At 41.9% G+C, this 12641-nt stretch overlaps 1 protein-coding gene across 1 annotated transcript in view; it reads left to right on the top strand.

Annotated features, from left to right (window-relative positions):
* Positions 1-12228, top strand: part of cps1 (carbamoyl-phosphate synthase 1, mitochondrial) — a gene marked incomplete at its 3' end in the record, with an annotated part of 41654 nt that extends 29426 nt beyond the window's left edge. Inside the window, exons 19-26 of the mRNA XM_010780226.1 lie at positions 768-966; positions 1123-1299; positions 3060-3178; positions 9495-9636; positions 10272-10337; positions 10507-10570; positions 10689-10882; positions 12172-12228. Coding sequence (XP_010778528.1) covers positions 768-966; positions 1123-1299; positions 3060-3178; positions 9495-9636; positions 10272-10337; positions 10507-10570; positions 10689-10882; positions 12172-12228 — 1018 coding nt within the window. The remainder of the gene's footprint in view (positions 1-767; positions 967-1122; positions 1300-3059; positions 3179-9494; positions 9637-10271; positions 10338-10506; positions 10571-10688; positions 10883-12171) is intronic.
* Positions 12229-12641: the final 413 nt, after the last annotated feature.

Below are 12641 nucleotides of genomic sequence, written 5' to 3'. Positions count from 1 at the left end.
TGTGCCTTGGCAGTCTCTGACAAGCGCAGCCCTGGCGGAGGCCAACCCTCACCTGAAATGGGTCCGACTTACTGCCGAGGACCCGGACACAGCTCTCGCTTTGGGAGTACAGAGATTGGATGGCCCTGAGTAGAGACCCCCTCACCCCATACTCCCGCAGCACCTCCCACAGTAACTCCCCGGGAACCCGGTCATACGCCTTCTCCAAGTCTACAAAACACATGTAGACTGGATAAGCGTACTCCCAGGCCCCCTCCAGGATCCTTGCAAGAGTAAAAAGCTCATCCGTCGTTCCACGAGCAGGACGGAATCATTGGATAGCTGAATGTTAAAAATAATCCGAGGATCATACTATGACTTTTTTTATGAAAAAACAAACCTTTATACTATTTGATTGACATGCTCTACTATAACAATTTTAAGGACATAGTTTTTCATTATTCTTTTTTTTGTTTTTATGAAGTACTGTACTATTACTATATCCTTTTTTATTACTTTTTAATGACACACCTATTATCGACATGCTGCAACTCACTAGTGGGCTTTCACACTGCCATCTAGTGGGCAGCGAAAGTACTGCCACATAATTAGATAAAACATACATGAATGTGTTAATCTATAAAACTATGTACTACTTAAAGTAAAATTGTATTAAATATACATCTTGTTGGTCATTTATAAAGCCAGTTATGTATCCATATTTTCTAAAGAATTCACAAAACTAAAACGTAAAATCAAAATGCTTAACTTCAATGCCTGTTTCTCAGGTATCCCTTGGCATTTGTTGCTGCTAAGCTGGCTTTGGGTATCCCTCTACCGGAGATCAAGAACGCTGTATCGCAGAACACCACGGCGTGTTTTGAACCCAGTCTGGACTACATCGTCACCAAGATCCCCCGCTGGGACCTGGACCGCTTTCAGGGCATGTCCCATGAAATAGGCAGCGCCATGAAGAGTGTCGGAGAGGTGAGGCAGGATCCATGGATAAACACTCACTCACCAACTTGCTTCTTCTTTAAACTCACAAACCAATTTTATTACCTGCCATGAAGGTCCTTTTTTTGGTTCAGTGTGTTTGTCAGCAAGACTTTTCCGTCAAGTTTTTCCATTTGCTGGATTCAGGTGATGGCGGTTGGCCGGACTTTTGAGGAGAGTATGCAGAAGGCCCTGAGGATGTGTCATCCATCAGTGGATGGCTTTGTGCCCCGACTCCCACACAAGAAAGCCTGGGCCGACAACCAGGACCTGCAGCAGGAACTGTCTGTGCCCTCCATCACCCGCATCTTCTCCCTCGCCAAGGTACACTTGTCTTTCACTTGTCTGTTAATAATGAATGACACCAAGTTTCTCATTCAAATGAAGTGTTCCAGAGAAATAATCATGAAAAAAACATGAAATGCAGAGAAAAATGTGTCCCTGAATGCGTAACTGTGAATGCATAATTGTATGCTTGTCTTTTATTTGAACCGTAACAAATGCAAAGAAATGACATATTTCACCTGGAAAACACATAAATTATAAAAAGTGATTTATTATTTAACTGATGGGGTGGGCGTTTGAAATGTTTAAATGTGTTTTTTTGCTTGTACAATGCAGTGACCTTTTCCCTTGTTTCCCCTCATAGAATTAGATCAAGGTTTAAACATAAGGTTCATAAGCACATCGAGATACGGGGTCAAGCTCCTTAATTTAAACAGACGTCCAGCACTTCAACACGCTCTATAATCTGCTGAAAGAAGAGCTGACGAGGTTGTCTCAGTGTCAAAACCTCCAACTGTGTGAGCTTTGGTGTTCTAACAATGAAGATATACTTTCCACCTTCTTAATATGGATTGAGATCACTGAGGATGGCGACAGCATTAGGGATTAATGATCCACATCTTATCTCTGGCAATCAAATATCTTATGGTGGTCAGCACAGTCTCTCAGCTAACCTCTGTGTTTCCCACTGGATTAGTTTTGAAACCCACATTTCTTTGGTCACAACCATTCCAGACGATACTTAATACTGCGGTTTGGAAAGCATAATAAAAACCACAGCAAGTGCCATAAGCACTTGACAGTCCTTCACAGCTAGACAGCAGTACGCTTTGATAAGTAGCAAAGAAAGAAAATGCATTAGATGTAATTCTCTTATATATTGTTGGATATTATGTTCTCAGGTTTTGCACCTTGTTTTGTCTGCATTGTTAGCACTCAAAAACACCAAACATATCCCTGTTTAGTTTTTCCTACATGTATATCTTTTTGGAAATGTTTGTTTCTGATATCACAAAATACATAAACACGCTATTCTGAAAGATAAAATCACTTGGAGCTTGATTAAACACTCTTTATTCGCAGGGAAGGGTTCATTTCATTTTTAAGAAGAATCCTCCTGCTCCTAACCTGGAATGATTCCTCTGGTCAGCGATCTAATAAGAAAAGGATAAAACATATTTACAAGCTAATGTCAGGGTAGGACCTCTGTCATATTACAGGTTAATGTCACAGCCTGGCTTGATATGAGATTTTTCCTAAAACCCCCAATATTGTCCAAGTAATATATTGTCCCTGTAATAGATGTTCTACTTGAAGGAGTCCTTGAAAAAGTAATGGATAAAAACGGATTATTTACAGTGACCGTGCTGAATGACCAGTCCTATCCAGTGACATGTCACTGAATGATTGGTAACATCTGTGACAACCCCCTAAAACTGAAACGCCTCATTAAATAACGTTATTTACAAAACAAATAAATGAGAATGATCAATTGGTAGATTAGTGAAGTACACAAGTTCCAGGTTGAGCAGAAATTAGTGTTTAAAATAGTTTAATTCTAAAAGAAAAGACAAAACAAGGCATTGAAAACAGGAGCTCATGTGTGAGCTGAGAGAGAGAGTAAAGAAGACACTCATGAGGAGTCGTAACGCAATATTTAAATCACAAGCAATTTATTAATCTGGTGAAACTCAGTGAAACCGATTAGAAATCTACTCGGAATGCTCCCATAAGGGGCAAGGAGGATGATGGACTTGTTGAATGATGAATGTAATGCTGGTTCATTGCTCTTCCTTTAGGCCCTCCACAGTGGTATGAGTGTTGATGAGATCCACCAGCTGACGGCCATAGACAAGTGGTTCCTCCACAAACTCTACAGGATCACACAGCTGGAGCAGCACCTGGCAAACTACAACAGGTTTGTTACTTTTGTATTTCTGTAAGGCGATGTGGAATTAATTCAAGAAATATATTATAATTATTAGGTACACTATAATACACTGCAATGTAATGCACTTTGAACACTTGTTGTGCCCTCACCGGAAGTGACCCGTCGCCGCTGTTAGCTAGCTAGCAAGCAACATTATTTTGATTACAGACTTTTCGATTATCCTAATAAAATGAACAGTGGATTATTTTAGACACCAGTATAGTGGTACGTTTATTACAGGTCAGCTATCATGCAATATTTAGGCAATAGCATGGGTCTCAGATATATAAAAATGTATAAAAAACATGTCTATGAAGTGTTTTGCTCAAAATACCAAACAAATCACCCATTCTAGCCATGCCTCTATTTCACTTCCTGTTACTAAAGTGCTGATTCGGGGTACAAAGCTTTAAAAAGAAAAAGAGGGGGAAGAGCTTATGCCTGTTCATGCTGGACCCGGTGTCAGTACCATATGTGCTCGGGCTACCAGATCTACCCGGGGTCCGTCGCTTACCAATGACGTCACGCGTTGTGATTGGCTGTACAGTAATCGCACGCTGACTAGCGTATACCGGGGGTCTGATCAAAGACGAATGAGTGTAGGTAGAGAGAGAGAGAAGGAGAAGAATAAGAGAAATCGGGGTTGTTAAAATGGTGACCGAGGCTTCTGCTAAGTACTTCTCACAGAAAAAGAGGGATGGAGGAGGGATCAGAGCTCAGGAGACTAGCAGGAGACTGATGTCCAAGAATGAGTCAAAGAAGATGAGCAACCTGGCAAAGTTCAAGAAGTCAGAAGATTGCTCTTTGTAATCTTATCCATATATATATATATATATATATATATATATTAGGGCCGGGACTCGATTAAAAAAATTAATCTAATTAATTACAGGCTTTGTAATTAATTAATCGCAATTAATCGCATTTTTAATCACATATAAATATTTGACCTGAGAACAGTGAGAAGCAATTTTTTTCACATGGANAGAGTCCGGGTAGAGGTGCGAGGTAACAAACGGAGTGAGCTCGTGTTCTGGGCTCTATGACTTTGAGGAAGTGAACCCCATTACTGAGTAAGGGATGAACCTCACCTGTCAGTAGCCAAGGACGACTCTTGGTACCGGAGGTCTAAACCTCCCAGACTAGGAGTAGGGTCGGCGAAGTGTGAGCCAACGCTTCGGCTAGGTCACGCAACCTGACTTCCAGCGTCTGGCTACTTCGGTAGTCTTGGGTATAGACGTTTCGTCACCAACGTTAGGAATCAGGTGGCTTGACGTCTGGGGGAGGGGGGCCTGAGGCGGAGCTTTAGGCTAGGTACATATAATGTTGTGTCCATAACCACGTTCGCGTCGGGAACGCCTCCGGTTGGGAGTGGCCTTTACCCAGGCTGAATGACGGCTCTGGGCTGTCGAGAGGCGAAACCCTCAGTCTCTAACCTACCGGGACTCATCGCTGGGGGAGTGGGGGTAGGAGGGTCGTGGAGGGTTACATTGAGGGACCCTCTGAGCACAAGACGGCGGAGAGAGTTCAAATGTTTTGGTGCTACACCTGACCTATTCGTATGAGGGTCCGGGGCAGGTCCTAGGAACGCTCTATTTTTCGACTAGTTCAGCAAGGTTGCTGGTCTGCCTTTAGGCGTAACAAGGAGGCGTTAGACTCCAGCTGTTAGCGGGAGACTGGGAGGAAAGCTCAATGGAATCTCATTTGAAAGAGGCCTCCGACTCACACAGCTACGAGACATTAACCCGTGTGTGGGAGACTAGTTGGAAAAACTTTCCCCTTTGGTGGTGAGGCCAGACGGTGAGCGAAGCCATGGGCAAAAGGCTGAAGGTGCGTTGTAACTACTGCACAGTTGGTACTGTCAGGGATTGTGGTCTCGGAAGTCGTTAAAGACCCGCCTAGAGTAGGTGGGGGCTCCGAAACGGTACGCCTCAACAACTGCTGGAGTCACTGGAGGGGGGCCACTCCAACCACAACTAAGGGGCAGTTATGAGGTCGGAGACGGAGATTGTATCTCCCACCTCAAAAGCCCAGTCCCTCAAAAGGAGTTGGCACAAGGAAGGGTTGCGGGATTTGTCGAGGTAGTCAACTCCCAGTTGTTGCAGGGTAGGAATGACAGCGTCCGAACCTACCAAGGGACGAAGGGGGAAAAACTCACAGCCTGTCAAAAGGCTCCGGTTGAAACCACGCCGGGCTTTCAGGAAAAGGTACAGAGGAGGGCTGAAGAGGGTGTGGGCGACGAAACGGAGCGGTGCCGACCCGACGACGGGAAACCCGGGCAGCGCAATGGAACGTTGACGGACCTCAGGGGGCCCTAATTGTGCAGGTACTTCCGGAAAGGAAGAAGTCAGCCGTGCGAAGGACTGGTGGGCCACAGGGTGGTCCTCCTAAACTCCCAATGGCCGGGGAACCTCCGTGGATTTCTGGAACCCGCTGGTCGAGGGGCGGCGCCCGAAGCCTTAGTTCCGAAACTTGTGGTGGTGAAGACCAAGTTACAGGGGTTGGAGGTGTCCTCGGGAGCGGTACTGCAGTCGTCTTTACCGCACCGTTGTGACGAAAAGGGAGCTGAGCCAGAAGGCAAAGCTCTCTGTCTACCGCGCCATTTTCGTTCCTACCCTCACCTATGGTCATGAAGGATGGGTCATGACCGAAAGAACGAGATCGCGGATACAAGCGGCCGAGATTGGTTTTCTCCGCAGGGTGGCTGGTGTCTCCCTTAGGGATAAGGTGAGAAGTTCAGTCATCCGGGAGGGACTCGGAGTTGAACCGCTCCTCTTTCGCGTCGAAAGGAGCCAGTTGAGGTGGTTCGGGCAGCTAGTTAGGATGCCACCTGGGCGCCTCCCTAGGGAGGTGTTCCAGGCACGTCCAGCTGGGAAGAGACCAAGGGGTAGACCTAGGACCAGGTGGAGGGATTATATCTCTTCGCTGGCCTGGGAGCGCCTTGGGATCCCCCAGTCAGAGCTGGTTGATGTGGCCAGGGAAAAGAAAGTTTGGGGCTCTCTGCTGGAACTGCTACCTCCCCGACCCGACCACGGATAATCAGGAGAAGATGGATGGATGGATCGATATTTATAACATTGGAAATGGAATTTGAAACATCTAAAACAAATTATAAATGTTGGTAGTAGAAAATATCAGTTTAGTAGACCTTGACATTATTTTGGAAATACAATATATGTATGTTTTAAAGTGTTAAAAATGCAATTTGTATTAGGACTGCAACACTAACATTCCTAATTGATTATTATGTTTATCATTAATTCCTCTAAGCACATCAGAAGTAATAAAATATATAATAAAATAATAAAACAAACTACCATCAGTTTTTTGAAGATCAGGACCACTTCTCAGGCGTCCAAGACCAAAGATGTTCAATTTAAATGCTACATGACCAATTCAAAGCTGCCGATCATCTCATTGCTGGAACAAGATGTTGGCCCTTTTAAACTGAAAATATGACTTTAACGATATATTGGTTATCAAAATAAACACTACACCAATATTATACCTGTACCATATTCTGCATTGAGGTTTAGTTTCAATTATCTAGTTTGATAGAACGCCTATAGACATGCACACAGATTTTTGTTACACCTGCATATGAGTACAGAGATAATGAGGTAGCTTTATAAGCCTTGTGCATGATTTGAATGACAATTAGATGAACATACTCAGTGTGTAAGGACAGTAATTATGCAAAACACACAAGTGTCATTCTTATACCATTTTAATGGTTGAAACTTGGAATAAGAATACAATTAAATGTGTAGAAATCGAGAAAGTGCAATTATTTTAAAGTGTAAGTGAATGTGTGTTTTTAGTAAGCATGTGTGAGGATATCTCAGTCCCATTTCTCCTCTTACAGATTTTCATTTCATTTAATCTTTTATTTGGCAGGGACAATGCACAATAATGAACAATTAAAACATTCAAATGTGTGAAGCGTAACAGTGCCAGATTTAGCTTTGAGCTAATTTCCATCCGCAGTCCCTCACATAAAACATTAAAGAAGATTACATTTTACAAACATAGCAAAAACAAAATACATGATATGCAAAAAGTGCAAAAGAGCAAGAGCAGCATACACAAGTATTTATGACATGGTAATACAATATAGCAGCAACGACATACTGTATAAAGTGCAAGAGAAGATACAAGAGCTACATAAAGTGCAAGCGGAGATACCCTTGTGTTAAAGTGCATTTAGCGGTGATTGCACGGATGTTTGTTTCTCAACCATTCTTTGAGTCAACCTTTAAAACTATTGAGGGGACAATCCCGTATCTCAGGTTTGTGGCACAAGCAAACAACCAGTTTGTCAAACAGTATTCAATATGGGATAGAATCATACAGTGGAGGTATGACTTTGCAGCATTGACAGTTAAGAAAGGTCTAATTTGTTTAACATGTTGCAAGTTGAATTTAAAGGTATTGGATACTTTCTTCAAAGTCAAGTTTGAGTCCAGTATGACTCCAAGATACTTGAACTGGGAGACTAGTTCTATTTCTGCTCCGACATGTTGGATCCTTCGATTTTGACTGGTAGTTTACTGAACATCATGCATACTAACAATGTCTTAATGTATTTTTCATGTTTTTATTTGTGTGTGAGGGCGTCAGTACATAAGTTCATGACATGCCAAGGATTTCTCTCTGGCTTTAAACTGCTCTTCCACAGAGGATAATTGTTCACGGGACAACTGAGCCCTGAGTTCAAATCTTCTCTCTGACTCAGACGCTCTCCTTTCCTCGTTTCTTGGGTTGCCATTTCTCAGCCCGACTATGTGCAGTGGGAGTTAAAACACACTTGACATTTCCAATATTGTTTCGCTTAAGGTTCATAAATAATTCAGATAAGGAGGAGGGCGACCAAATTGTGGTTTACTAGAAATACGAATTCCCTCATTTTGTGTGTACATAGGATTAAAGGAATATGGTGACATTTTAGAAGTGAAGTTTCTTAGGAGTTAAGATCAAAATCTATTTCATCTTTCATTTGTTTTCACTTGGCAACTAAAGAAAAGAAAATAGAGACGGTTAGCTGTTATATTTAAACACTTTTCTTATTTAATATGTTGAGAGAGAACTAAAACAACATTAACTGTGGTTTTATTAGCACATGTCTTATATACTTGAACTACTTTGTGTAACTGTAACTACACCAGCATCTCATGTCCTTACTGTGAAGTGTCTGGCTTTCACACCTAACTCTGAGCTTTTCCAAAAACATCAATGCAACATGTAACCTTTCAATTGTGCTAAGCTAGGATTAACATTTTCTGAACAACGATTTACTTGACACAGGTCAAACAAAAGATTTTTCAAAAAATGTATGTCTTCTTGCTTCAATAATGTAGAAAGGCAAAAAGTTAAAAGAAAAAGGTCAGTAGATTTACTCTGCTGCAATGTTGTATATCAACATAAAATATACTAAGGCTTAATTGTGTTGTCTAACTCATCATGAAAATAGACCACAATTTACACCAACCTGCTCAATGTGTTATTAGGTCTAACATTTAATTGTATGAATTTCCTTTGGCAATTGCTCCAATTCACAATCAACTCTTGATACCTAACTTTATTTCTACCACCATTTCCCTTAACCTCACAGCAAGCATTACAGTTTTATAGACTTAAAGTGTGTCTTAAATGGCTGCACTGGGCAACCTGGAACTTTGGCACCTCTGTGCCTTACCTTTGATGTGTTATTGATCTCTGAGGCGGGCTGCTCCTTGCTGTCCACATCACTGGCTAGGCGAGACAGTCATGACCCGCTGCCGGAATGACCCTCTTAGTTCAGTGAACTTGAAAAAACAAAGATATATGAGAGGGGCAACAGACGGAAAACATTCAATAATAAATTCCCCTGTCTCCCTTTTCATCTACCTCCTGCTTCTTTTTCCTTCACTTCCAGATTCACATCAGGGATACTCTGTATTAAACATTTAAGGCTAGGAGATGATTGACAGACTGGTTACATCTACTTCGCAGTAGACAAAGTCTTGTATCAGAATAAGTCGATTTTACGGGGGGGGGGTTTTATTAAGGGAGATTTTGTTACTGCACAATATGACAAGAGCAATGCTGTTCCAACACAGATGGAGTGTAGTGCTTCAAGAAGTGATCATAATGCCTTAATAAGTCAAATTAAATCCTTAAAAAAATAAGCCTTCAAACCAACCCTCTTATTGAACTCCATTGAGAAACCTGACATCTCACTCAGTAAAAATCAACTAATTCAATTTGAAACTGTGGGGATTTGGAAGGTTTTTTAATTACCATCACTATATGACTTTCCCTACAGTGCGACAATATCCAAGGAGCTGCTGCTGAAGGCCAAACAGGACGGCTTCTCCGACCAGCAGCTCGGTCAGGCGCTGGGCTGCAGTGAGCGAGCAGCCCGGGAGCTGCGGCTGGCTCACAACATCCGACCCTGGGTCAAACAGGTGAGCTTCACTGGGATCTTACTGCAGCTTCCACTTAGGCCAGATACACTCGGATAAGTGAATGATCAATACACACGCACACACATGCACTGACAAACTAGGCCACTAATATAAATGAGGGTAGTCTAAAAATATCTAGGGGGCATAAAGGTGAGAGCTCTCTTTCCCCATTCATGCAGTATTGACATGTGTTTTGTTCAGAGTGTAATTCCCAATTTACAAGTCATAACATGAAAAACTAATTGGAACTAATACCAACAATGTATTAGTTCTGACATCCTTATTTCTCTGCCAGAAATATTTAGAGTTACTTCAATTTTAACATTTGCGTTGATTTATCTTTGTATTTTCCAGAATTCATTAAGTGACTAAATCCGGATTCTTTAAACATTTGTTCAAATTGTTTTTGACAATTATTTGGTGAGAACAGTATCAGGCTCTGGCTGCACAGGCAATACTCTTAACTAGCATCAGATCATTGTAGGTTTTGCTTTTTTCCTCGGATATGTTTATGCGTTATATAAAAGTAGTCCTCAATCTTTCAAAATCTGCTGAACTGAAAGTACAGAAAGTGTTTTTATTTGTATTTGTTTTACATTTTACCGACTTGTATTTCCTCTAATCCCTCTTCTCAGATTGACACCTTGGCTGCAGAGTATCCAGCCATGACCAACTACCTGTATTGTACCTACAATGGCCAGGTATGTGGGTTATACTTAAAGAAAAACACATTATACTAACATTATAATGTATGTATCCAATCAAACTAATAGAACAGGCAAATATAACAACTATTTAAACAGTTTTAAACAGAATAAATGACATAAGTGCTTCGTCAACAATGGTTTCATCCATTCATCCAATCAACAGGAAAATGATCTGGACTTTAAAGACCAGGGAATCATGGTTCTTGGTTGTGGGCCCTATCACATTGGTGAGCTCAACTATAAGCTATCGTCATTTCCAAACAAAGTATTACTGGTTGTAGTTATATGCAGTTGATATTAGTTATGCTGAATTTGTGAAACTTACTCAAAGTGTTAATCCACCAGGGAGCAGTGTTGAGTTTGACTGGTGCGCGGTGTCCAGCATCAGAGCTCTGAGGGAGATGGGGAAGAAAACAGTGGTGGTCAACCACAACCCTGAGACGGTCAGCACCGACTTCGACGAGTGTGACCGCCTCTACTTTGAGGAGCTGAGCCTGGAACGCATCCTGGACATCACCGAACAGGAGGTTAGGACACACGCAGACAATAACATTTTTAAATTATTTATTTATTTATCAACGGTCCTTTACCCCTTACAGTGTCCTGTCCCGGGAGGCTGGGCCTTTGGGAGAGGGCACTCTAGGTCGCCTTCTCCCAAACAGATCGCCAATCAATCAAAGGGGTTATATCACTGCTGATAATTACTTACATCTGCATGTGTATTGAGTGGAATTTGGTTAAAATATTGCATTGCAATCAATTTAAGACTTCCCAGAGGCAGAGTTGTATTGATCCAATAGAAAGGGATTCGGTGAGCGCAAATCACTGCCAAGGCCAAATGCCCTATATCGCAGTGTTAACAAAAAAAAACTGTAATTTACTGTAAATCTGCATCACAATTTAAGGACTTTCTCTTTGGCCTATGTTTCACCCTTCCACCAGCCTTCATGAACATCGGGCCACTCATTTTTCTGTAATACTGCTAACAGGTATATACCTAAAACATAACCTCATTGTAGGAGGTATTAAACATTAAATAAAAAAAATAATCCTGTCAATGTGGTCAGATCATTGTGGAAGGAAACAATAGTTAAAGTTAGAGACAATATCAGCCAAAGATTATTACAAATGTACTTGACTGGTACACAGCATGCGCATCACTTTCCTAACTAAATCTTTCTGACGTGGTTTTACTGGTCAAGAGTACTTTTTCTTTTTTTCTTTTTTTTAAGTAGAAACAAACCATTACCAGTATGACCAGGGCCAATTATCCTCCAGAGCCTTAAGGCCCTGACACACCTACCCGATTTTGGTAGTCAGAGGCCGTCAGAGTCAGTCGGGCATTCGCGGCTCTACTCAGGTTGGTGTGTCCCGCACCGTCGTCTCTTTACGGTAAATTTTCACCGCGGGAGATGTGAACATTTGTAGAAAGTCGGCCAAAGAAATCACTCTGATTGGCTGTTCAATTTTGCGAATCAGTGCATGAGAAGCGGAAGTGAGGGACCAAAACAAATGATTAAGAAGGCACACACAGACGGCTAATCTTTTTCATTTTCATCTCACCCGGACGCAAGAGTTTCTTTTTTATCATGGCGGCCTGGAATGAAGAAAGTGGAGACCAACTAATCAGCTTGATCCAGAAGAGGCCACCTCTGTTCGCGACCCAGACGCTATTTGTTGTTTGTTTATATTCTTCTTCTCTTGGTGTATAACGCAGTCTGTCTTCCGGTTGTTGCCTCTTTTGAATGACGAATACACACTACCGCTGCCTGTTGTTAAGGACAGTCATTGCCACTGGTCGACTGAAGTCTTTGCGGTGTGTTCGTAGGTGGGCGGCGTAGCCAACGCAGGCGACGTAGCGGACGTAAAAGTCGTGACGCCTTTGGTACGCGTTCTTTGGTCTCAGGTTGGTGTGTAGCGGCATTAAAAGCAGCTGTCCAGCAGATGCAGATAGAAATAAATACAATACAATACAATACATTCCCAGCTCCGAGTGGTATTGTGACAGTTTACTTATTTAGGTTCTTTGGGGTGCCAGTCAGGTCTCTCTCCTGACGTTTGAGATTTGGCTAGTCAGTCAGTTTTAGTAAGTCTGCACAAAGGTGTAAACATCTCACTGCAAACACCCAACATTGAATGACATTAGAAAATATAAGAAAGGACACAACTCAAAATTATAATCACAAATAGCAAGTGTATTTTTGAATACCCCACAAACAATCAAACAATTAGTCTTCCCACAGTTCAATGTTAAATCCAAAACGTTCCACTTCGGGTTTTCTTCAAAATAAATAAAAC

This window comes from Notothenia coriiceps, unplaced genomic scaffold (assembly GCF_000735185.1).
Source record: "Notothenia coriiceps isolate Sejong01 unplaced genomic scaffold, NC01 NC01_scaffold00021505, whole genome shotgun sequence".
NCBI lineage: Eukaryota > Metazoa > Chordata > Actinopteri > Perciformes > Nototheniidae > Notothenia > Notothenia coriiceps.
This window is presented reverse-complemented; position numbering and strand designations above follow the sequence as displayed.